This window comes from Babylonia areolata, chromosome 20 (assembly GCF_041734735.1).
Source record: "Babylonia areolata isolate BAREFJ2019XMU chromosome 20, ASM4173473v1, whole genome shotgun sequence".
In the NCBI taxonomy this organism is placed as follows: Eukaryota; Metazoa; Mollusca; class Gastropoda; order Neogastropoda; family Buccinidae; genus Babylonia; species Babylonia areolata.
In genome coordinates, this window is record NC_134895.1 from 54523084 (window position 1) to 54550583 (window position 27500).

The window sequence follows — 27500 nt, forward strand, 5'->3', positions numbered from 1 at the left end:
GGTTCGCAGAACGCACCTGCTGGAAGGGGGAGGTGAGGGTGATGTCCGCCTGCATCTCTTTGTTGCTCCAGTAGTCCTTCATGACGTATTTGCCATCCAGCGACACCTCCTGGTGAGGAGCCCAGCGGAGCAGCACGTGGCCGTTCTTGTTGTTGCCCAAGTCCGCGTTCTTCATCTCCAGTCTCAGATCCTGCATGCCGGCTATTTCGCTGCTCACAGAGACTGCAGCATTGACATCAAAGATTGACGTGTACTTGAGCATGGAGTCATACTGGATGGCATGAGTCTGGGGGGAGAAGAAGACCAGAGTGTAGGTGAAGTCGTTGACATGTCCCTGGAAAGCGCTGCTAATTTCCACGCTTGGCAGCTGCTCCAGAGGAGTGGTCAGTTTGGCCCTCATGGTCATGGCCTCAGCCTCCAGGTCCAGGCTTCCATCCACAGTGTAGCGCTGGCCGCCACCCATGTCCAGTGAAGCGCCGGCACTGCGAGAGTTGGCCATTTTCTCCAGTGTGGCCTCGGTCACGATCTTTTCAAACTTCTCAAACGGCGTCTTGACGGTGAGGGTGATGTCATACTTCGGGGACAGAGTGGCTCGGAGATCAGATGAGATCTTGGAATCTCCATTCTGCAGAGAGGATGAACAGGTGAAGCTGTCAGCTGACCCGGCGTGACGATACTCGGCCTTCAGGAGTTCATAGCCATCAAACGGAGTGCTCAGCTGAGCATTGCCTTCCAAGCGCATCCACTCGTACCGGTAAAAAGTGACTTTTCCCGAGATGTCCTTGTTGTCCAAAAACAGGATGGAACCTTCTGAAGTGAAGCGGTTCAAGTCCCCTGAGTGTTTGAAAGAGCCCCCGATATTTTCGAATCTTTGAAAAGGTGTCTTGATGTTCAAGTTCCCGGACACTTCACCTTCTGAATTCTTGAAACCTGCAGTGGTAGTAATTTTATATGTGTCAACACCAGCGTCAAGGTCGACAGTAAAGTCAGTGGGAGAACCAGTTTTTCTCAGTGACGTGAACAACTCCAGGTTCTTCACCAAGGCGGAGGAGAGAGCAAGCTTCCCGTTGATTTCAGCATTGAACCCGGACAGCACACCTTCAGCTTCCAATGAAATGGATGCTGGAGGGAGTGAAGCCATTGTTTTGCAGATGATCCGTTCATCCATTATTTGAACTTCTGCAGAAGTAGTTAACACTTCCCGTGGTGACTTCAGCTCCATGGTGTGTTTGTAACCATGAGTAAGTGGCACCCATTCCATGTGCCCTTCATGTTTCTCTCCGTTTACATCCAGAGTACCGTCCAGTTCCATTTGCTCCAGGCTTCCCACTCGCTTGTAGGTCAGTGCATACACCCCAAGGGCTGAGGACGTCATTCCGATCTCACCTGCACATGTTTGGCGCTTCCTGTTGAGATCATGCTGAAGTTTGAGGGAATGTCTTTCCCAGTTTGGGATGGGTGTTTCCAGAGAAGCATCCAGCTGTAATTTCTCTAGACCTTTGTGGTCAAAGTTGATCGAGTACTGGATCGTCTTGCCCGTCATGTAGTTCAGGCTTACCTGCTGCTGGAGACTGTTTTCGTCATGTTTATGGGTCATCCCCATACCCACACGTTCATACCCTGGGATGAAGGTGTTGATTTGCAGCTTGCTGCTGATTCCGTCCTCCTCCTTTACCTCCCCGTCCACGGAGATTTCCTTGTCCCCAAACTTCCCAGAAGCAGAGATGGACATGTCCCTTGGATCTCCACTGTGGCTGAATGAGGCGCTAGCTTCCCGCAGAGGTCCCCCCATTCTATAGCTGTTAATACTGGAGACGGAGAGAGCAGGATCATGGTTGAAACTGGTGTCTGACTCAAAGGTGTAATCTTTGCCAGAGCTGCCTGACAGGACGGTCTTCATGGAGTAAGGCAGGTCGTTTGTATGCTGCAGACTCAGGTTGATGTCCTCAGTGTAAGGAGAGGAGAAGGAGGCGAGGATGTGCAGGTTGTTCAGGTCACCTTTCTTGCTGGCAGTGGCCTGTAACTGCTGCTCCAAATCACCATCCAAATTGTAGTTGACAGTGGAACTGGCGCTGAAATCAGTGTCATCGATCTGCAGGACGCTCGTGCTGTCCACTTTTCTTGGCCCGTACTGACCACTGATGATGGCTTGCATGTCGCCCTCTTTGTTGCTTATGTCCACGGAGGACTTGACGACTTTGGTGAAGGGAGTATTGAACATGAAAGAAGTCTTCAAGCCATGAGATGTTAACTTGTGTCCCAGTTTGCCTTCCATCTTCTGGTCACCATAAGCGACAGATGCTGAACTTTTGAAGCTGTCAGATGATCCTCTTTTATTGAAGGTGGCCTCAATCTTTTCCATATCACTCATCGATGACTCCAAGGAGAAGGAACCTGTCGTTGTGTATCCATATTTGAACTCGGCGTCAGCTACCATTGTTTCATGCATGACTTCCATTTCAGCATGGCTCTTGAAGTTAGCCAACTCTCCATCGTGACGCAGCGTCAGTTTGCTCTCTTCAAAGTCAGAGAAAGGGGTCTTGACCACCAGACTTCCAGCAATGGCGGGCTGCCAGTTCAAGAGGAGCGTGCTCTCAACCACCTTGTCGGGCAAGTACTGCAGTTCACCGTGCGTTGAGAGGGAGTGGTCATCGTGCTCGTGTTTAAGAGACACTCCAAAACTGTCGTAGCCCTGGATGGGGGTTTCTGCATTCAGGGAGAAGATGATGGGGATGTCAGTGGTGTAAAAACTAGTCAGAGCGTACATCTGGCGTGGATAGTACTCCACGTCAATGCGGCTGTTTCGGCCTTGGCCCGAAATCTTGCTGTTGACGGTCATCTGCATGTAGCGGAGGTTTCTGATTGGAGTGTTTATTCTCAGTTTGCCCGACAGTTCCTCGTCTAGCTGCCAGTTGAGGGACGCGCTGTATTTGTCCACAATCGGCTGAAGGCTGAAGTCTGCATTGGCGCTGAACTGATCTTGACTGCCAGAGATCTGGTACCCAGCGTCAAAGGAAGACAGTTTGGGATGAGGCGTATGAATGACAACACGGGCCAAAGTGAGCTTCTCGGGGCGGAAGGTGATACTGGCGTCATAGTTCTGACTGACGCCATAGTCCAGGTTGGCTTTGGCGATGATGTCCTCCCTGTGTCTGCTGGTGGATCCGGTCAGCGTGATGGTGCGGACGGCTCTGAAGGGCGTCGTCATGCGCAGGTTGCCTTCCATGTCGTAGTCACTGCTCTTGGAGAAGGAGGCGTCTGTTAAAATGCTTCCACGGGGTCCCATGTGCAGCTCAGCAGAAACAGTCACCGGGTAGGTCCGGTACATGATGTTGACCTTACCTGCCTTTTCCACATTGGCCAGAGAGAAACCGCCGCTCAGTCGCTTCCTGTCAAGATTGTAGTCAAGCTCTGCCGAAGCCATTTTCTCTCCTTTGAGAACAATAGCAGACTGGTGAGTGCAATAGCCGTCGCCCATCTTATGGTTCAGAGTCAGATTGAAGACCGGAATTTCTGGTCTGTAAGAGTGGATCGTCAGGGCGTAGTTAATGATCTTTTCCTCGTCAGTCAGCTTTTTGTTGCCATTCATCGCCACCTGTGTGAAAAAAAACAACAACAATAATTACAACAACAAAACAAAACAAACAAACAAACAAACAACAACAAAAAAACACACACAAAAAACAACAACAACAAAAAACAAAAACAAACAAACAAAAACCATCATGCACTCGATTCCTCGCCATCATCGGCATAAATTTGAACAAGCAAACATGCAGTTAACACGAAAGAAGCAAACATGCAGTTAACACGAAAGAAGCAAAGACACGATGATATTTCTAGTCCTTGTCTCACATCCATTGTCTAACCGTGATTACGAACAGAGGTTTTCAGATATACTCAGATGAAGGCACTGTGATTACGAACAGAGGTTTTCAGATATACTCAGATGAAGGCACTGTGATTACGAACAGAGGTTTTCAGATATACTCAGATGAAGGCACAGACTTTTCCTCTCAACTGATATCGACTGAACTTTTTCTGAAAGTGTCCATGGTAGAATCACTTGGATACCAATTTTCAAATACATGACAGGGAAATTCGCATCACACTTCCGATGGAAAAAACAAAACAAACAAACCCAGAGCCTCTGAAACTTTCGCTCTGGGCGAAGTGCCAGTCTTGTTCAAACATAAAAGTACTGATGTGAATGGGGTCTCCCCAGTGTCATCATCCGTGTCAAAATGATGTCAAGTCGGGTTTATACATATCACTATCAATAAAGACAAAACAGAAACAAACCAAACCAACCAACCAAGAGTGTTGGTCTTTTTCAACAACAACAAAACGATTTGGATGAATCTCACCCCAGTGTCACCACCAATATCAAGATGATTTCAGAAAGGTTTTATTTAAATCACTATCAATCACAACAAGAGAGGCAAGGCCTTCAAGACTCACTTGTGTTACACTTTAAAAAAAAATCCAAGCTTTTTATGTATTGAGCATAATGCATTTACTGTTATATTTTTTATATTCTCTAAACTTGGCACTTTGATCTGATATTCGACCCAAAAAAAGATCTGTCATTATTATCATTTTTTGTTCAAACAGGAACTTCTTTTGCTAAGCACGGAAGTTTTGTTTATTGCAAACGTTTTGGTACAGACAGTAAAATAAGGGAAATTACTCTGTAATTAATGCTGGGGGACTTAGTTTGCTTTAAACTGATCTTTCTCATCTTAAACATTACATTTTGAAATTATACTCAATACATAAAAAGCTTGGATTTTAAAAAAAAAGTGCATCACAAGTGAGTCTTGAAGGCCTTGCCTCTCTTGTTTCAAAATGTAATGTTTAAGATGAGAAAGATCAGTTTAAAGCAAATTAAATCCCCTAGCATTAATTGGAGTAATTTCCCTTCTTTACTATCTGCATCAAAACGTTTGCAAAATAAATAAAAATTCCATGCTTAGCAAAAGAAGTTCCTGTTTGAACAAAAAATGATAATTATGACTGCTCTTGTTGTTGGGTCGAATATCAGATCAAAGTGCCAAGTTAAGAGAATACAAAAAATATAACAGTGAATGCAGTTTGCATATAATTAGGCTTCATTTTTCATTTTTTTGGTGCCCATTCCAGAGGTGCAATATTGTTTTAAACAAGATGACTAAAAAGAACTGAATTTTTCCTATTTTTATGCCTAATATGGTGTTAACTGACAAAGTATTTGCAGAGAAAATGTCAATGTTAAAGTTTACCACGGACACACAGACACACACAGACAACCGAACACCGGGTTAAAACATAGACTCACTTTGTTTACACAAGTGAGTCAATAACAACAAACAAACAAAAACCAAACGCAATACCTAGTACCTACACAATGAGACTAACAACAATGCTATGGCGGGGAAAAGAAACAAAAAGGTCACACACGTAAAATATCACATGGCATGGTGTGTGTGTGCGTGCATGCGCGTGACTGAAACCTGACTGAATGATGCGGGAGACCAATAAAGAGCGGCCGGTGACAGCTGTCCGTCTGATCAACCCAGGTGGACAGCCTGCTGTGCAAAGGACACTGTGCGTGAAGCAGCACTCCGAGTTTTGTCTCTGACCGAAGGCAGGCGCCATACAAGTATCCGTATCATCAGCAGCATCATCATCACATAATCATTTCGCAATAACAACACAAGATGAACTTTTGGACTAACAACAATGCTAAAAATCCGTCATCTTTCTCTCTTCATCCCCAGTAGTTCATTGATCTGTGCCTACCTGCATCACCATTTTACGACCTCCAGTGAGAGTGGCACTGCAGGAAAGCTGGTCCCCGTCATCCTTGTGGGTCACAGCCAGGTGGGCGCTCTTCCAGGCCGGGATGGTTGACGTGATGTCGATATCAGCTACCAGGTGCCTGTTCCTGTTGTCGCTCTTGTTGTCGGCTGTCACACTGACCTGCAGCTTCTTTTTGCCTGTTGTGACAACGGGTCAGTTAGTTAGCTAGTTACTTAGTGCTTAAGTCTCTCTCTCTCTCTCTCTCTCTCTCTCTCTCTGTCTCTCTCTCTCTCTCTCTCTTCCAGTCCTAGAAAACAGATTCGTTCGGAAGAAAATGAAGATATGATACTTTCACTTGTAAAATATGTATCTGAGGCGATGATTATACAGAAAACGTCCATGATCGGTCCATGGAGACGAACGACTGAAAAAAAGGCAAATTACCCCTCTCCTCCCTGTCACATGTACTTTGAGTTAATGACACAGTGCCAAAGTGTCGCAAATCTCTTATTAGTTTATGTTGTTTCTCTTATTAGTTTATGTTGTTTCAGTTATGTTTTTCTTTCCCCTTTCTGTTCCATTTCATCTATTTTGCACCATTTTGTTCTGATTAGTACCTACTATCACCAGAGCTTTTCAGCTAATGACATTGAACATTTCAGTGTTCAGTGTTCTCTCCCAGTCTTATCAAGAAACGAAAAATATAAACCGAAACATTGTTATTAGTACACGTTCTTCAAAAGAACGTCTATGTTTTTTGTGTGTGATATGACAACGTGTATAGATTAAGCATGCATGTATATGACCGACACATGTTTGGGTGCATAATGTTTATTGCAAATTACACACCCCGTACCCACCACTCCCACTCGGTTCCTCTTCCCCCCCCCCCCCCCCCCGCGTTACTTGAATAAATGATCATCATCGTTATCTCTGTCTGCAGCATTTAGACATAAAAAAAGCACAAAAAAGGAAGAAAAAAAAGTGGACTTACCTTTAGAAGCGCTGAGCACTGTCTTAATGGACTTGGCGTCGGCCACGTGATCTACGGATGCCTCCAGATTCTCCCAGCCTTGCGCAGGGGAGCGGGCGGTCCACGTCATTGCCACGTTGCCAGGTGACAAGGGTTTGGCCACCTGGAGGGTGGAGGTGACTGAGTTCTTCTTCGACCCCAAGGTGACCTTGGCGTCAGCACCGTAGAGAACGGCGTCGTTTTTGAGATTGAGGGCGGCGCTGAGGTAGCGGGTGAAGGGGGAGGTGAAGGTCATCTTGGCAGTGGAGATCGTCACGTCCTTGGAGCTCTTGAGGGAGCCCTTGGCTGAGAGTGACAACTGCACATACACACAAATAAAACAACTTGTTCCAGTTCATTTCCGTTTCGGTTTAACATTTCAAATACTTCTGTGCGAACATTTTGTGAGCTTGTTTGTCCTACTGTGTTCTTGCCAAAGGCTGGGTTTCAACTTTGAAGTAGGTGGTAGGACAGGTGGGTAAGTCGAATCAAACTATGATTACTTTCTCCGTGCGATGCTACGTAATTCCGATTTACTATCAATACAGAACTTCCTGAAATTATGAACTGTAAAAAGAAGACCAAATTAAAAGTTTTAAAAACGAAAAGACACCCCACCCCCCACCATCCAAAAGAAAAAAGAAGAGGCTTCCACATTTTCCGTTTACAATTCCTTATCATAGTATGCTAGTTGTTTTTTTTCCCTGTGCGTATTCAGTGTAAAACGGATTATGATCCATTACTGTCCTTGGTTTTGTCAGCTGATCAGGTGTGATTTTCAAACAAAGCTGATGAACTTCCAGTCTTGAGTTTTTTGTTTTATTTGTACTTTTCTTCATAGTGCCATTGCTGTTGCCGTTTTCTGTGACACACACACACACACACACACACACACACACACACACACACACACACACACACACACACACACACACACACACACACACACATATATATATATATATATCTTCTTTTTCGTTCGTGGGCTGCAACTCCCACGTTCACTCGTATGTGCACGAGTGGGACTTTTACGTGTATGACCGTTTTTTATTACCCCGCCATGCAGGCAGCCGTACTCTATTTTCGGGGGTTATATATATATATATCTGTGTGTGTGTGTGTGTGTGTGTGTGTGTGTGTGTGTGTGTGTGTAAGACGAGGGAGGGACTAACCTTGGCATCCTTGTCCCTGGCCTTGTCCCAGGCCACGTCCAGATCCAGGTCAGCGCTGCTCTTCTTCAGGCCCCCGCTCAGGCTGAAGCCCACGCTGCGCCAGGGGCTGACGGCGTCCAGCTTCCACTTGCCGCTCGGCCCTTGGAGATCTTGGACAAGGCGTCGATGGAGAAGGTCTTCTTGCCCGAGACGGCCTCCGCCTGGAGCTTCAGGTTCTTGGGCTTCAGCACCGCCATGGCTTCCATCTGGAAGGGATGCAGGAAGGGACCGAGGGTAGGGGTAAGTGGGGGTGCGGGGGGGGGGTGCGGGGTGGGTGGGGGTGGGGTGGGGTGCACGTTATCATCAAAGAGTGGGTGAGAGTTTTGGTGTTGGTCTGTGTGTGTGTTGAATTCATATTCGGATGTGGCATGTGTAATATTACGGCAGAGACCCTTTGAGAAGTTAGCAATAAATGGTTATATGTCAGAAACTTTAAATGTTCGAAGAGAAAAGTATATTTCCAATAGTTACGTCTTGTAATTAATACAGTACAAGTGCAATAGTCACAAATTACCTGTTGAGACTGGTAGACATTTTATGCTCCACGTGAAGTGCGGAACTGTGGTATGGGTGTTATTGGAGACAAATTTCATTTTATTATGAATACCAGAAATTTGCAGTTATTCGAAATAAGCACATTCCAACCAAACAGTTGAACCCGAAATCAGTTTCTAATTTTTGCAGTTTGTTAAAAGCAGAAAGGACAGTGTGTTTGAAAGAAGGGAAATTCATCAGAATGGGAAACATTACAATATGTTATGATGATTGCGTATATGTTTTTCTCACCAGTTACAGTGTTTTAAATGCTGTCCATGTTTCAATTTTGTTGTGTAATTCCATTCATATTACTTTATACCCTCCATGCCCGAATAGGGTCAAAGGGTTAAATGTTCTTCTTTCTTGTATGTATGTCTTGTGCCTGTCTTTCTGTCTGTCATCCACCCACTGTTTATTCACCAACAGTGGTTCCATGTACTTATGCACCAGCAGCTCTTTCAGTCCATCATCCACCCATCCACCCATCATCCACCCATCCATCCATCATCCACCCCTCATCCACCCGTCATCCATCCATCATCCACCCCCCACCCATCCATCATCCACCCACCCGTCATTCACCCGCCATCCACCCATCATCCACCCACCATCCACCCCTCATCCACCCCTCATCCATCCATCATCCATCCATCATTCACCCATCATCCATTCATCATCCACCCGTCATCCATCCATCCATCATCCACCCGTCATCCACCCCTCATCCATCCATCATCCACCCCTCATCCACCCGTCATCCACCCGTCATCCATCCATCATCCATCCATCATCCACCCGTCATCCATCCATCATCCATCCATCATCCACCCATCATCCACCCGTCATCCACCCGTCATCCATCCCTCATCCATCCATCATCCACCCGTCCTTCCTCTTCGTCAAGAGCAGGAAAACAACTTTTCACCGACTTCAGAGACCATTTCAGGGATGAAAACACGCAAGAAACAGACGTATTCAAAAATGATTTGAGCGTTGAAAAAATGTACATAATTGCATAAAAAGAATTTTTTTAAAGACTGCTGCTGAAACATGTTTTACTTCAGTCACCAATCACATCAACTGAAACATGTTTTGCTCCAATCAACAGTGACATCAACTGAAACATGTTTTGCTCCAATCAACAGTCACATCAACTGAAACATGTTTTGCTCCAATCAACAGTCGCATCAACTGAAACATAGCTAGCTGCTTCCTGCCAGAACTGACCAGCAGGCGAACAGAACCGTTCCTGAAGGAAAGAAAGGTGAAACTGATGCCCACACACTTTATCATGTTTGATTCCCCAAGTGACCAAACCAAACCCTGACATTCTCACTGCCAACCTGCACGTGTTTTCGTTCTGTTGGTGCCAGCGTAGTGTTACATAGGTCCTCTTCCCCAGTTCCATTGTCCTCCAGTGGTTTTCTTCGTCGACCTTATCTTTGTTTCCTTTGTTGAAGATGGACGTGAAACCACGATGCAACTTATTTTTTGTATTTGTATTTTGTATTTCTTTTCATCACAACAGATTTCTCTGTGTGAAATTCGGGCTGCTCTCCCCAGGGAGAGCGCGTCGCTATACTACAGCGCCACCCATTTTTTGTATTTTTCCTGCGTGCAATTTTATTTGTTTTTCCTATTGACGTGGATTTTTCTACAGAATTTTGCCAGGAACAACCTTTTTGTTGCCGTGGGTTCTTTTACGTGCGCTAAGTGCGTGCTGCACACGGGACCTCGGTTTATCGTCTCATCCGAATGACTAGCGTCCAGACCACCACTCAAGGTCTAGTGGAGGGGGAGAAAATATCGGCGGCTGAGCCGTGATTCGAACCAGCGCGCTCAGATTCTCTCGCTTCCTAGGCGGACGCGTTACCATCAAGGTAACATTATCAGGACATTCTGCTTCCATGACAAACCTACCACCTGTGGAGTACGGATAGCCTGCTTTCTATCACACACCTATGATAGAGTCTATGACTTGAGCTGATGATCTTTATGAGCCAGCTGACAAGGGAACATTACTTCTTGCAGCTGTGCCCTTGAGGGACTGACCTTGACAGGCGGGTAGCCAGTGATGTTCACGTCGGACGTGACTTTGAAGGCGCTGTCCTTGGACGGCTTGTAGCTGGAAGTCATGGTCAGGAGAGGCCCCTCGTGGGTCTTCATGTCCAGGGTGTGCAGCAACTCCTTGTTCTTCTGCTTGAGGCTGCTGTCAACCTCGTACTTCTGGTCTGTCACCACCATATGATAATACCAATTCAACAATAACAACAACTACTACGACTACTAGTACTTACATGGCGCATACTCCCATCTAATGAGCTCTAAGCGCCTCACATGAAACAACGCTTATGCGACAGTGTGAAAGAGGACAGAGAAATCATGGGAATTAGTGGGCAGTGGCAGTAACATTGACGACACCAGTGACAGTGACAGTGGGTCTGTGCTATAGGTCTGTGCTTTGCCGAAAGAGGACAGGGAAATCATGGGAATTAGTGGGCAGTGGCAGTGACATTGCCGACACCAGTGACGGTGACAGTGGGTCTGTGCTATAGGTCTGTGCTTTGCCGAAAGAGGACAGGGAAATCATGGGAATTAGTGGGCAGTGGCAGTGACATTGCCGACACCAGTGACGGTGACAGTGGGTATGTGCTATGGGTCTGTGCTTTGCCGAAAGAGGACAGAAAAATCATGGGAATTAGTGGGCAGTGGCAGTGACATTGCCGACACCAGTGACGGTGACAGTGGGTATGTGCTATGGGTCTGTGCTTTGCCGAAAGAGGACAGAAAAATCATGGGAATTAGTGGGCAGTGGCAGTGACATTGCCGACACCAGTGACGGTGACAGTGGGTATGTGCTATGGGTCTGTGCTTTGCCGAAAGAGGACAGAAAAATCATGGGAATTAGTGGGCAGTGGCAGTGACATTGCCGACACCAGTGACGGTGACAGTGGGTATGTGCTATGGGTCTGTGCTTTGCTGAAAGAGGACAGAAAAATCATGGGAATTAGTGGGCAGTGGCAGTGACATTGCCGACACCAGTGACGGTGACAGTGGGTCTGTGCTATGGGTCTGTGCTATGGGTCTGTGCTTTGCCAGTCACGCTTTGTCGTCGTATCAGTCACAGAATTTTTGCGTCAGTATTAGTTGTGTCTGCCAGTGCCTCTTACTGTAAAGACCAGTGCCAGTTCACGTACTAGTTTTTGGTGGTGTCTGTCTATACGATAGCAGCACTTTCCATGTCAAGTGTCTGTCTATACGATAGCAGCACTTTCCATGTCAAGTGTCTGTCTATACGATAGCACCACTTTCCATGTCAAGTGACGAAACACCACTTTCCAGTTCAGCGGCAGCGATCGCCAGTGTTATGGAAGTGGCAAGGCCCACGGGGTGCTGGTGGAGGTATTCTATCATGGCCACCAGAGGGTAACGCTCACCCCCCCCCACCCCCGGGTCAGATAGTCCCGGGATTCAGTGGACCCTGTCCAGTCCGGGGTTCCAATCCTACACCTCGGGTGCTTTCACCTCCAGTGTTTTACCACGTTGAATCCTACACCTCGGGGTGCTTTCACCTGCAGTGTTTTACCACGTTGAATCCTACACCTCGGGGTGCTTTCACCTGCAGTGTTTTACCACGTTGAATCCTACACCTCTGGGTGCTTTCACCTGCAGTGTTTTACCACGTTGAATCCTACACCTCTGGGTGCTTTCACCTCCAGTGTTTTACCACGTTGAATCCTACACCTCGGGGTGCTTTCACCTGCAGTGTTTTACCACGTTGAATCCTACACCTCAGGGTGCTTTCACCTCCAGTGTTTTACCACGTTGAATCCTACACCTCTGGGTGCTTTCACCTCCAGTGTTTTACCACGTTGAATCCTACACCTCGGGGTGCTTTCACCTCCAGTGTTTTACCACGTTGAATCCTACACCTCGGGGTGCTTTCACCTGCAGTGTTTTACCACGTTGAATCCTACACCTCGGGGTGCTTTCACCTGCAGTGTTTTACCACGTTGAATCCTACACCTCGGGGTGCTTTCACCTGCAGTGTTTTACCACGTTGAATCCTACACCTCGGGGTGCTTTCACCTGCAGTGTTTTACCACGTTGAATCCTACACCTCGGGGTGCTTTCACCTGCAGTGTTTTACCACGCTGCCACTCCTCCTCTGGAATTCATAACTACTGCTCCTTTTTTCTCTTCTTCTTTTTTTCTTCGAGTGTTGCTATAATCAAAATGATTATGTATCAGTACTATATTTGCAATCGTTACACAAATCATTGTCATTGTCCTTATCATCGACATGAAAACACTCATTTTGTGTGGAATGAGTGTGGTTTTGTAGGTGGAGGTTGGAGTGGGACGGTATGTGCGTGCAGGTGCACTATACTGTGTGTACTTTAAGTTTGCACGTGTCACTGTGCTTTTAGTATGCACGTGTCACTGTGCTTTTAGTATGCACATGTCACTGTGCTTTTAGTATGCACATGTCACTGTGCTTTTAGTATGCACGTGTCACTGTGCTTTTAGTATGCACATGTCGCTGTGCTTTTCATTTCAAACGCTCATGGCTGTTTGCGTCATAAGAGTGGCAAATGTGCTCTTATTGTTATTATTGTTAAAAAGAAAGGAAGGAATTGTCGGGGCTCACCGAGGAAGGAGAGGCTAGCAGCGCCGTTCAGACGAATCTGCTTCTTCTTGTCCACGTTCCTCTTCAGGTTGACCTCGGCCTTGACGGAGTCGTCCTTGGTGTACCTGCAGTCTACCTGTGACCTCAGCGAGTTCGGGGGTGTGGCTGTGGGAGCCAACCACTGCGGAATCCACTCCCTGAAAGGCCAGGTACCGGACAATTCACATCAATCACAGGCCGCCAGGCAACCAATCGGTCTCCGAGCAAACCAAGAAAAAAAGAAGAAGAAAGAAACAAAAAGAGATGTGGATGCGCTGTCTGTCAGTGAATGGGCTGTTTGTTTCACTGTTGTAGCCACTAACCTCTTGCCCTTTCTTGTGTTGTCTGCCACTTGTGCACGGAAAAAATTGATACTGTCTTTTGTCGCGTTTGCTTTTTTGCTGTTCTTATATGTATTTTCTATTAAAAAAAAAAGTCAGTTAGTTATTTAGTTGGCTGGTTTGTTTGTTGATTACTGGCTATTGCATCTGGTTAAGTTTAATTTAGAAGACACTTGAAATCCAAGAGAAAAATATACAAAGAAAAATCAACAAAGAAAGAAAGAAATAAACAGCCCAAAGAAAAGGACAGAAAGGGGACCAAGGACCGCACCAGCATGGGAGCCAGGGCCTTCATGTTGTAGTTGTACAGGTTCTTGCTGCGCTCCAAGGAGGCAGACACAGTGATCTTCTTGCTCTTGTCCTTGGGGTTCTTGCCCAGCTTCACCGTCACGGAGCCCTGGCTCAGCTTCTTCTTGTGCTCCACGTTCACAGAGCTGGCCACGTTCCAGTCAGGATGATTCTTGAATTCCGCAGCCCTGGAAACAGGCGACAGACATCGCGTGTGATTTCCCTGTCTTTGCGGACCTTGTTTTCAGATTTTTTTAATTTTATTATTATTTCGGAATATGAGAGGATGATGAATTTCATTTAATTTTGGAATATGAGACAGAAAACAGTTGTCAGCCACTGTAGATGCTGTGGCATATTTATCACAAGCTTAACCGGGGTAAAGAACTGATAGCAACCAGTCTGTCTCTTGTCCCTTTTTGATGAAACAGTCATCTTGAAATGTTAAAGCTCTACAATTATAAAACAACAAGCCTTTCGGTGGTGCCAGCCAGCGATTGTTTAACAAATTCTGAGAAAATCTCTTCAACATGCCAAGAAAATAAAATGAATACGCCAAGCAAAACACTCCAAATTATCCTCTGAATACACCGAGGGCGCTCGTCACTCGAAATATCCTTTGAACATTTCGAGTAAACCTTTCTCAGGTTATTCATTTGCTTTGCAGAGAAGTCTTCCAACTTTAAATATCTTCTGAAAAAAGGAAAATAAATAGAAAGACAAGAAGAAGAAGAAGAAGAAGAAGAAGAAGAAGAAGAAGAAGAAGAAGAAGAAGAAGAAGACAAGGAAGAGTAGGAGAAGACGACGAAGAAGAAGTGGTTAAGAAATAGTTGAAGAAGAAGAAGAAGAACAAGTAGTACATGAAGAAGAAGAAGAAAGAGGAGGAGGAGGAGGAGAAGAAGACGAAGAAGAAGGAGTAGTTGAAGAAGAAGAAGAAGAAGAATAACAAGTAATACAAGAAGAAGAAGAAGAAGGACACCCTGACCATGACCACCACCAAGAACAATAACCACGCGGACTGATTCACTCACGAGGTGACGGTGTACTTCTTGAAGGCACTGGTGCTCTTGTTGCTGAACTTGCCCGTGAGGGTGATGCGGTCGCGTCCCAGTTTCTTGATAGCGTAGTCCACCCTGAAATTGGCCAGCGAGGTGTCGGCCGGCGCCACAAAGCCTTTCACCCTGCAGGTGACGGGCCGGGACTTGAGGTGCACGTCCACATCGTAGCGGAAGCCCTTCCGACGGACAGTCTTCTTGATGTCGCCTGCACACACACACACACACACACACCACACACACACACACACACACACACACATATATATATATATATATATATACACGCACACGCGCGCTTACACGCATACGCACACATACCAAAAACCTCAGGGTCAGACAAACACATAGAGAGAAACAGAGAAAGAGGGAACGTGCACGCACACACAGAAGTTCGAGTCACACACACGGATCGGAATTTTTACTGCCCCCCTCCCTTCCATCCCACCCATAACCTCTAACCTCTAACCCCTGACCGCCAGACCTCACAGGTGTCGGGTCATCGCTGTGCCTCTTGGTGTGGTCACGTCACCGTAATGGTCAGTGTGTTTCACCGTAATGGTCAGTGTGTTTCACCGTAATGGTCAGTGTGTTTCACCGTAATGGTCAGTGTGTTTCACTGTAATGGTCAGTGTGTTTCACCGTAATGGTCAGTGCGTTTCACTGTAATGGTCAGTGTGTTTCACCGTAATGGTCAGTGTGTTTCACTGTAATGGTCAGTGTGTTTCACCGTAATGGTCAGTGCGTTTCACTGTAATGGTCAGTGTGTTTCACCGTAATGGTCAGTGCGTTTCACTGTAATGGTCAGTGTGTTTCACCGTAATGGTCAGTGTGTTTCACCGTAATGGTCAGTGTGTTTCACCGTAATGGTCAGTGTGTTTCACTGTAATGGTCAGTGTGTTTCACCGTAATGGTCAGTGTGTTTCACTGTAATGGTCAGTGTGTTTCACGCGATGTCCTTGTGGTAATGCGACCCATTACGAAGCGAGACACTGCTCACGGTTTTCAGTCTCATATTTTATTTATTTATTGAGACATCTTGCTATAGCGCAGTATGCGGACCGGGACTCTTACCCTCCACCTTCCCGTTTTGCAATACAATACAATACAATACAATACAATACAATACAATACAATACAATACAGTTATCACCATCGCACAATGTGACACGTGTCCACGATGTGTGTAAGGAGGAAGGTGCAGAAAGATCAGACCCCACTCTCCCAGAACAGTGTCCGCCAGGGTCCGGGCTCGGTTTTCACTCTCGCCCTTTCTCCCAAGATGGACGGGAAAACTGTGCGTCTCGTCATTCGGATGAGATGATAAACCGAGATCCCGTGTGCAGCACGCCCTTGGCACACTTAAAAAACCCACGGCAACAAAAGCGTTGTCCTCTGGTGAAATTCTTTTGAAGAGAGAAACCCACTATGATATGTACACAAATATACATGCATGCACTCAAGGCCTGACAAGCCCGTGTGAATTCTGCTTCCATCAGGCATCCGATTAGCAGATGCTGTGTAGCGTGTATGGATTTGTCGGAACGTAGTGACGCCTCCATGAGAAAGTGGAACTGAAGTTATTTGCAGCAGGCACCTTGATGCACGTTATGTTCGTAGTTTCTGCATGCCGGAACACCGCTTTCCTTTTCTTCAGTGTGTGTGTGTGTGTGTGTGTGTGTGTGTGTGTGTGTGTGTGTGTGTGTGTGTGTGTGTGTGTGTGTGCGTGTTGTGTGTGTGCGCGCGCGTGTGTGTATGTGTGTGTGTGAGAGGGAGAGAGAGAGAGAGAGAGAGAGACAGAGAGAGACAGACAGACAGACATAAAGACAGACAGAAAGAGAGACACACAGAGAAAGACAGAGAAGAGACAGAGACACAGAGAAAGAGAAAGAACGAGAGACATATACAGAGACAGAGACAGAGGGACACAGAAAAACCAGAGAAAGAGAGAGAGAGGCGTTAATGCACAAGCAATGGCAAACAGGCCATTATGAGGAACGGGAGAGAGAGACAGAGAGAGAGAGAGAGAGACAGAGACAGAGAGATAGACAGGGAGACAGAGACAGAGACAGAGAGAAACGTACCCTTCAGGGTGACGGGGGTGTCCAGGAGGTCAGGGATGGTCAGGGTGTGCTCGCACTTGAAGGTCTTGCCCTGTTGCCAGTCCGTCTGCCCGTCCAGCCTCAGCAGCTCCTTGCGGGAGCTGGTCACCAGCACCAGGGGCCGGAACTGGCCCTTCTTGCCGTTCTTCAGGTTGTAGCTGAACCCGGCCTGGGCAGAGTACTTCTTCCGCCCGTACTTGACCGTTCCGGACACCCCTTTCTCCGCCTGCGTGTTGGTGTAGGAGGCTGCACGTGCATCACACACACAGACATTAACACAACAGTTACACACATGCAAACACACACACACACACACACACTCTCACACTCGCACACACACTCACGCACACACACGCGCACTAAACATAATACCCCGTTTGTCTGTTAAATCTCTCTTCTTGCACAGCTTGGATGCAGAGGGTTGGGGGTGAGTGGCATCAGGGTTGGGGTTGGGGGGCGAATGGGCAGTGGGCGTGTCTGCGTAGATAACTGGATTCTTCTTCTTCGTTTTCTTCTTCTACATTTTCGCTTCTTCACAGTACGCAGAAAAGAGCGCAAAAGTTCCAGCAGACAAGATACAACACACAGGTGCGAGCTCTGCGACAGAGACTGTCATTCCTCTGCAGCCATATGCCACGCTGCTCCAGACGAGCAGATAGCCATGATGAACAGGATGAACCAATGAACCACCCACATCAACGGATGCCTACCACATGGTGTCAGTCCAGTCCGTCTGGTGAATGACGTTGTCCTCTTAAGGTCCTGTCTGGAGCCATGGAGCTTGATGTGCAGTAGGGTTGGTGTCGTCCTCTCCAAGTCCTGTCTGGAGCCATGGAGCTTGATGTGCAGTAGGGTTGGTGTCGTCCTCTCCAAGTCCTGTCTGGAGCCATGGAGCTTGGTGTGCAGCAGGGTTGGTGTCGTCCTCTCCAAGTCCTGTCTGGAGCCATGGAGCTTGGTGTGCAGCAGGGTTGGTGTCGTCCTCTCCAAGTCCTGTCTGGAGCCATGGAACTTGGTGTGCAGCAGGGTTGGTGTCGTCCTCTCCAAGTCCTGTCTGGAGCCATGGAGCTTGGTGTGCCGTAGGGTTGGTGTCGTCCTCTCCAAGTCCTGTCTGGAGCCATGGAGCTTGGTGTGCAGCAGGGTTGGTGTCGTCCTCTCTAAGTCCTGTCTGGAGCCATGGAGCTTGGTGTGCAGCAGGGTTGGTGTCGTCCTCTCCAAGTCCTGTCAGGAGCCATGGAGCTTGGTGTGCAGCAGGGTTGGTGTCGGCCATACGGTGTCTCTGAGCCTCTTCAGGAGTGTGTTCTGGTGTTTGGTCGTCGAGACCGCAGGAGCAGGAGCAACTGCTTGAGCGTCGAGCTCAGCATTCCTTAAGGTTGAGGTGAGTCCTGTTCCACTGTCTCTTTCTGACTGTCTGTCTCATGCTCTCTCTCTCTCTCTCTCTCTCACACACACAGACGAACACACAGACATGCACAGACACACACAAACACCAACACACACACATACTCTGTCTTTCTATCTGTCTCTCTCTCCCCCTCCCTCCCCCCTACCTTCCAGCCCCAGGGATTTCCTGGTGAGGCCACTGAGCGTCAGGTCTGTGGCGAGGGTCCTGTAGCGGTTGTGCACCTTCACCACGCCCAGCAGAGTGATGTCGTCCGAGCCGGGCCTCCGGAGCTTGAGCAGGGGACTGAAGGTGGTGAGGCTCTTGTCGCTCAGCTCGTCCACCTTCAGCTCCGTGGTCAGCGAGAAGGTCTGGTCGTCGTCAATCACCAGGCTGCCCGTCAGGCTCTTCAACGCCGCCTCAGACACGAACGACCCTGTCGGAATGGGAATGGGAATGTTTTATTCTCATTCAGGCCTCAACCTTCAGTGAAGGGTGGCCACGTAAACATAATACAATTCAACGAAACAGCATGAGTAAATTAACATAAAGGAACGACCCTGTCCACGACACAACAAGAGACATGGAGAGAGAGAGAGAGAGAGAGAGAGAGAGAGAGAGAGATGTCGGTCACCTCCCCTGCGTCATGTTTGAATCGACGTCCACCAGAAAAATGTGGGAGTCAACTTAAAAAAACAAACAACCCCCCCAAAAAAACAACAACAAACCAACCAACCAAACAAACAAACAAAAAAACACACCCCAAAACCAACAAAACAGTGTGATGTTTGTTGCATGTGGCAGATGTAAATGATGAACGACTTCAATCGTGTTCTTCTCTTCCTTTTCGTCTTGATCTCCTCCTCCTTGTGCACCTTCTTCTTCGTCTTCGTCTTCTTCTTCATCGTCTTCTTCTTCTTCGTCTTCTTCTTCATCGTCTTCTTCTTCGTCGTCTTCTCATTATTATTATGATTAAAAATAAAATCGGTAGTAGTAGTTGTAGTAGCACTAGTAGTAGTAGCACTAGTAGTAGTGGTGTTGATATTGACCTAAACAGCGCCTCTCTTCGGTCAGAGACCAGACTCTAAGCACTTTACAAACACGGAGTCAGGTGCACAATAGCGGACTCACGGATGTCTCTTAACCATTTTGCCACCCTGTCCCTGCAAAGGAAATCTGAAAAGGAAATTCCATAATAACTATATTAGTGCCAGGCAGTCATCTGACCTGTAACAGGTCTTTTTTCCCCGCGGGGAGTCAATGGCACAATGTTTGGGTTTTTTTTTTTTAAACACTAACATCTGCCTTTTACTATGGGCCAACAGCAAAGTGAGAGCTGTATTATCAATGGTTTCTCCAGTCAATGGGAAACTATTTACAGCTTAGTCTTTTGTGAAGGACTATGACTCTCAAACTAGGAGGCAAAATTGCACTGGCTCTTAGTGCTGCAGCCTTGTGGGCTAGTTGGCCTTTGGGAACCATCCCAACGCCGACTGTCCTAAAACCCTCATGGCCGAGAGAGTGGGGATGTACTTGGGCAAGACACACTCCACTATAATCAAATTCTAGCCCAAAAAGTCGGAACAGCAGTTGCCTCCTCTGCTGTTCTAATGGTCATAGTCGGACACGACTGACTATCATATATCTAACATCTGCCATAAACACTTATCATCATAACGTTTCAGCAACAGCCGAGACGTACAAACTGGAGGCGTGCAGGATAACCTGGGGGTGCGACGCATTCAGTTTCACTTTCTGTACAAGGCGTCAGTGACCTCGGAAGAATCCATAAGCGCTACACCACATCTGCTGTGCTGATGCCTGACAGTAGCATTACCAAACGTTCTTGAGTGCATGTATATACAGTTGTGTAGCTATCAGAGAGGATTTCTTTCACAGAACTTTGCCAGAGGATAGCGCTTTTCTTGTCAAGGGTTCTTTTTCAGTGCGCCAATTGCGTGCTAAACACGTAACCTCGGTTTATTGTCCCATCTGAATGACAAGACGCTAAGTTTTGATTTTCTACTCACACTTGGGAGAAAGGGTGAGAGCGGGATTGGAACCCAGACCCTCACGGACACTGTACTGACAGATGAGCGCCTTAACTAGTGTGCAACCTTGCTCCTAACAGAGTGTGACGTAACCCTGTTTGAACACTGTCATCACTGGAACACCCTGGGTCACCTGCTCAGTAGTCTCACCTTTGACAGAGGTCTTCTTCCACGGAGAAGCAAAGGTGATCTCCACTTCCTTGTGGGGGTAGTCGATCATCATGTCGAAGGACACAGCACGCACCACGCTGGACCCGGGGGTGTTGAAGGACAGCTGGGCGATGGATCGTTTGTTCTGCAGTCACAGAGGAGTGAAAGTGAAAACGGGGGGGAAACACGAATACTAGCTCTATATGCAGGCCTGTTTATAAGCCAGAAGAGTGGTGTTTTGCCACAATTTCCGTTCTCTAAGATCAACTTCACATTCACTCAGTTCCCGCTTTCCCAGATTCACACACTCTCCATAGATGATTGCCGCTCTTTCTGCATCTCTGGCCTTAATACTTACCTCATTCCAAAAATACCCCCCCCCCCTTCCTGGCCTTAATACTTACCTCATTCCAAAAATACCCCCCCCCCTTCCATCTGTCTTTCCGGTGTACAGTTTCCATTGACATGTATTTGTATGATCTGCTTTTCATCCCTCTGAATCAGGAATTATGCATGCATGTGAACGACTGGTTGTGAAAGTGCTCTGATGATTTGTCTGTGCGCCAAGATAGAACGCTTTTCTGATATTTTTCATCATCATTATTATAATTGCTATTACCACTGTTGGTGTTATTATTATCATCATCGTCATTAGTAGTATTAGTATTATTGGTGGTAGTAGTAGTAGTTTTTGAAGTAGTGTCATCATTAGTAATGGTAATAGTAGTAGCGTGATCGTCATCATCTTTTCTTGTGTGTGTGTGTGTGTTTGTGGGTTTTTGTTTGTTTCGTTTTTTTGCTTCTTCCAAACAAAACTCAGCAACAACAAAAACAACAAGAGCAGCAAGAAGAAGTAGGTAGACAGCTGTGTACCTCCACACGCTTGGCCAGAAGTTTGTAGCCGCTGTGCGAGTCCCGCTTGTAGAGGACAAGGCTGAGGCTGGCCGGGCCCGTGAAGGGGAAGTAGGGGCCGTCCCTCTGCATGGAGGCGTTGGGGAACTGGAGTTCTCCGCACATCTCCAGCCCCGTCACGGTGGACAGGGAGGCCCCCGTGCACACCTTGTACTTCTTCCGGTTGTCGGTGATCATCTTCTGCTCCACCTCGGCCTCGTTGTGCAGGACGAAGAACTTGGTGCTGGAGACACCACAGACCTTTACAGGTTTGGGGAAAGAAGAAGAAGAAGAAGAAGGAGGAGGAGGAGGAGAAGAAGGAGGGGGAGGAGGAGGAGGAGGAGGAGGGCGAGAAGAAGAAAAAGAAGAAGGAGGAGGAGGAGAAGAAGGAGGGGGAGGAGGAGGAGAAGAAGAAGAAGGAGGAGGAGAAGGAGGAGGAGGAGAAGAAGAAGAAGAAAAAGAAGAAGAAGAAGGAGAAGAAGGAGAAGGAGGAGAAGAATGACGAGGAGGAGGAGGAGGAGGAGGAGGAGAAGACGAAGAAGAAGAAGGCGAAGGAGGAGGAGGAAGAGAAGAAGAAGAAGAAGAAGAAGAAGAAGAAGAAGAAGAAGAAGAAGGAGGAGGAGGAGGAGGAGGAAGAGAAGAAGAAGGAGGAGGAGGAGGAGAGGAGACAGAGGACATGCACTAAAACCATATCAATCAATCAATAATCGAGTAATGTAGTGGCTCTCCCACAATCACCATCTCCCTGCCCCGCCCCCCCAACCCCCACCCCCTCCACCCCAGCCAGCAACAACAAAGCCCCTGAGGCCCCAGTCATGTACCGGATAAACCAGTTCCCAGCGTAACGAACATGAAACCGATAGCTATATCAAATAGATTAAATAAATAGATAAATGAATGAATGAATGAATATCTAAGTAAATAAATAAATGAATAAATAAACGAATAAATAAATAAATAAAGTTATCGGACGTCCAGAAACCGATAGCTATAGCAAATGAATAAATAAATAAATACATAAATAAAGTTACCAGATGTCCAGAATGGTTAGAAACCGATAGCTGTATCAAATGAACAAATGAACAAATATAAATAAATAAATAAATAAAGTTACCGGATGTCCAGAATGTCCAGAAACCGACAGCTATAGCAAATGATAAATAAATAAATAAATAATAAATGAACAAATAAACAAACAAAAAATAAGTAAATAGACATAAATAAATAAGCTTAAAAAAAGAAGAATTGTACCGGATGTCGAGGATGTCCATCTTGTCGTCAGGCATGTCCACCTGCACGCTGAGAGTACGGCCTCTGTCCAGCTGCACGCGCCCCTTGAGGGCCGTGCTGGACAGCATGGTGCTGGTGACCTTCACCCCTGTGCACGTCAGAAGGCCGTCCACCGCCATCACCCCGTCCACGTTCACTGCCCCGCTAGAACCAACACGGCACAACACGACAGCGTCTGTCACTTACCGAAATACAACGTTCACTGCCCCGCTAGAACCAACACGGCACAACACGACAGCGTCAGTCACTTACCGAAATACAACGTTCACTGCCCCGCTAGAACCAACACGGCACAACACGACAGCGTGTCACTTACCGAAATACAACGTTCACTGCCCCGCTAGAACCGACACGGCACAACACGACAGCGTGTCACTTACCGAAATACAACGTTCACTGCCCCGCTAGAACCAACACGGCACAACACGACAGCGTGTCACTTACCGAAATACAACGTTCACTGCCCCGCTAGAACCAACACGGCACAACACGACAGCGTGTCACTTACCGAAATACAACGTTCACTGCCCCGCTAGAACCAACACGGCACAACACGACAGCGTCAGTCACTTACCGAAATACAACGTTCACTGCCCCGCTAGAACCAACACGGCACAACACGACAGCGTGTCACTTACCGAAATACAACGTTCACTGCCCCGCTAGAACCAACACGGCACAACACGACAGCGTGTCACTTACCGAAATACAACGTTCACTGCCCCGCTAGAACCAACACGGCACAACACGACAGCGTCAGTCACTTACCGAAATACAACGTTCACTGCCCCGCTAGAACCAACACGGCACAACACGACAGCGTCAGTCACTTACCGAAATACAACACACTGATCAACTTGCTAGAACCGACACGGCACAACACGACAGCGTCAGTCACTTACCGAAATACAACGTTCACTGCCCCGCTAGAACCAACACGGCACAACACGACAGCGTGTCACTTACCGAAATACAACACACTGATCAACTTGCTAGAACCAACACGGCACAACACGACAGCGTGTCACTTACCGAAATACAACACACTGATCAACTTGCTAGAACCAACACGGCACAACACGACAGCGTCAGTCACTTACCGAAATACAACACACTGATTAACTTGCTAGAACCAACACGGCACAACACGACAGCATCAGTCACTTACCGAAATACAACACACTGATCAACTTGCTAGAACCAACACGGCACAACACGACAGCGTCAGTCACTTACCGAAATACAACGTTCACTGCCCCGCTAGAACCAACACGGCACAACACGACAGCGTGTCACTTACCGAAATACAACGTTCACTGCCCCGCTAGAACCAACACGGCACAACACGACAGCGTGTCACTTACCGAAATACAACGTTCACTGCCCCGCTAGAACCGACACGGCACAACACGACAGCGTCAGTCACTTACCGAAATACAACGTTCACTGCCCCGCTAGAACCGACACGGCACAACACGACAGCGTGTCACTTACCGAAATACAACGTTCACTGCCCCGCTAGAACCAACACGGCACAACACGACAGCGTGTCACTTACCGAAATACAACGTTCACTGCCCCGCTAGAACCAACACGGCACAACACGACAGCGTCAGTCACTTACCGAAATACAACGTTCACTGCCCCGCTAGAACCGACACGGCACAACACGACAGCGTCAGTCACTTACCGAAATACAACGTTCACTGCCCCGCTAGAACCAACACGGCACAACACGACAGCGTGTCACTTACCGAAATACAACGTTCACTGCCCCGCTAGAACCAACACGGCACAACACGACAGCGTGTCACTTACCGAAATACAACGTTCACTGCCCCGCTAGAACCGACACGGCACAACACGACAGCGTGTCACTTACCGAAATACAACGTTCACTGCCCCGCTAGAACCAACACGGCACAACACGACAGCGTGTCACTTACCGAAATACAACGTTCACTGCCCCGCTAGAACCAACACGGCACAACACGACAGCGTGTCACTTACCGAAATACAACGTTCACTGCCCCGCTAGAACCAACACGGCACAACACGACAGCGTAGTCACTTACCGAAATACAACGTTCACTGCCCCGCTAGAACCGACACGGCACAACACGACAGCGTGTCACTTACCGAAATACAACGTTCACTGCCCCGCTAGAACCAACACGGCACAACACGACAGCGTGTCACTTACCGAAATACAACGTCACTGATCAACTTGCTAGAACCAACACGGCACAACACGACAGCGTGTCACTTACCGAAATACAACGTCACTGACACTGCTAGAACCAACACGGCACAACACGACAGCGTGTCACTTACCGAAATACAACGTTCACTGCCCCGCTAGAACCGACACGGCACAACACGACAGCGTGTCACTTACCGAAATACAACGTTCACTGCCCCGCTAGAACCAACACGGCACAACACGACAGCGTGTCACTTACCGAAATACAACGTTCACTGCCCCGCTAGAACCAACACGGCACAACACGACAGCGTGTCACTTACCGAAATACAACGTTCACTGCCCCGCTAGAACCGACACGGCACAACACGACAGCGTCAGGTCACTTACCGAAATACAACACACTGATCAACTTGCTAGAACCAACACGGCACAACACGACAGCGTCAGTCACTTACCGAAATACACGTTCACTGCCCCGCTAGAACCAACACGGCACAACACGACAGCGTGTCACTTACCGAAATACAACGTTCACTGCCCGCTAGAAACCAACACGGCACAACACGACAGCGTGTCACTTACCGAAATACAACGTTCACTGCCCCGCTAGAACCAACACGGCACAACACGACAGCGTGTCACTTACCGAAATACAACACACTGATCAACTTGCTAGAACCAACACGGCACAACACGACAGCGTCAGTCACTTACCGAAATACAACACACTGATCAACTTGCTAGAACCAACACGGCACAACACGACAGCGTCAGTCACTTACCGAAATACAACACACTGATCAACTTGCTAGAACCAACACGGCACAACACGACAGCGTCAGTCACTTACCGAAATACAACACACTGATCAACTTGCTAGAACCAACACGGCACAACACGACAGCGTCAGTCACTTACCGAAATACAACACACTGATCAACTTGCTAGAACCAACACGGCACAACACGACAGCGTCAGTCACTTACCGAAATACAACACACTGATCAACTTGCTAGAACCAACACGGCACAACACGACAGCGTCAGTCACTTACCGAAATACAACACACTGATCAACTTGCTAGAACCAACACGGCACAACACGACAGCGTCAGTCACTTACCGAAATACAACACACTGATCAACTTGCTAGAACCAACACGGCACAACACGACAGCATCAGTCACTTACCGAAATACAACACACTGATCAACTTGCTAGAACCAACACGGCACAACACGACAGCATCAGTCACTTACCGAAAGACAACACACTGATCAACTTGCTAGAACCAACACGGCACAACACGACAGCGTGTCACTTACCGAAATACAACACACTGATTAACTTGCTAGAACCAACACGGCACAACACGACAGCGTCAGTCACTTACCGAAAGACAACACACTGATCAACTTGCTAGAACCAACACGGCACAACACGACAGCGTGTCACTTACCGAAATACAACACACTGATTAACTTGCTAGAACCAACACGGCACAACACGACAGCGTGTCACTTACCGAAATACAACACACTGATTAACTTGCTAGAACCAACACGGCACAACACGACAGCATCAGTCACTTACCGAAATACAACACACTGATCAACTTGCTAGAACCGACACGGCACAACACGACAGCGTCAGTCACTTACCGAAATACAACGTTCACTGCCCCGCTAGAACCAACACGGCACAACACGACAGCGTCAGTCACTTACCGAAATACAACACACTGATCAACTTGCTAGAACCGACACGGCACAACACGACAGCGTCAGTCACTTACCGAAATACAACACACTGATCAACTTGCTAGAACCAACACGGCACAACACGACAGCGTCAGTCACTTACCGAAAAACAACACACTGATCAACTTGCTAGAACCAACACGGCACAACACGACAGCGTCAGTCACTTACCGAAAAACAACACATTCATCAAATTCTTCTTCGTTCGTGGGCTGCAACTCCCACGTTCACTCGTATGTACACGTGTGGGCTTTTACATATATGACCGTTCTTACCCCGCCATGTAGGCAACCATACTCCGTTTTCGGGCCGACAATACACTGACCTATCAACGAACACACTATCAACCAACACACTGACCTATCAACCAACACAGTATCAACCAACACTCTGCCCTATCAACCAACCTATCAACAACACACTGACCTATCTAGATCTTCAGGCAGATGGTTGTTGATTGCACAATTCTATTTATAATACTGGATTTGTTCGGGAGACAGGGCATTGACTGCTTTGGGGGAAAAGCTATTGTCGAAGCGCCTGGTTTTCGTCCTTATACTTCTGTACCGTCGACCAGAGGGGAGCATCTCGAAAATCCCAAAAGCTGGATGTGATTCGTCCTGGCTGATTGATTTTGCTTTTTTTGAGTAGCCGTTTATAACACATGTCGTCTAGAGAAGGTAGATCAGCCCTGGTAATCTTGGTGGCAGTTTTTACGATTCTGTTCAGGGCTGCAACTTCTGCCGTGGAAATGTTTCCGTAGCAAACAGGAAAAGAAG

The 27500-nt window shown here is 47.4% G+C and overlaps 1 protein-coding gene across 1 annotated transcript in view; it reads right to left on the bottom strand.

Moving 5' to 3' along the window:
- LOC143294657 (uncharacterized) overlaps positions 1–27500 on the bottom strand; it is a 59137-nt gene that overhangs the window by 15753 nt on the left and 15884 nt on the right. The window contains exons 15-28 of the mRNA XM_076606035.1: positions 22718–22900; positions 21449–21710; positions 20576–20720; positions 18544–18810; positions 16979–17242; positions 14871–15102; positions 13823–14027; positions 13208–13368; positions 13105–13112; positions 10594–10772; positions 8046–8210; positions 6776–7112; positions 5782–5978; positions 1–3595 (exon numbers count right to left, since the gene is read on the bottom strand). The exon at positions 1–3595 is cut by the window's left edge and continues 305 nt beyond it. Of these exons, the coding sequence (XP_076462150.1) occupies positions 1–3595; positions 5782–5978; positions 6776–7112; positions 8046–8210; positions 10594–10772; positions 13105–13112; positions 13208–13368; positions 13823–14027; positions 14871–15102; positions 16979–17242; positions 18544–18810; positions 20576–20720; positions 21449–21710; positions 22718–22900 (6200 nt within the window). The remainder of the gene's footprint in view (positions 3596–5781; positions 5979–6775; positions 7113–8045; positions 8211–10593; positions 10773–13104; positions 13113–13207; positions 13369–13822; positions 14028–14870; positions 15103–16978; positions 17243–18543; positions 18811–20575; positions 20721–21448; positions 21711–22717; positions 22901–27500) is intronic.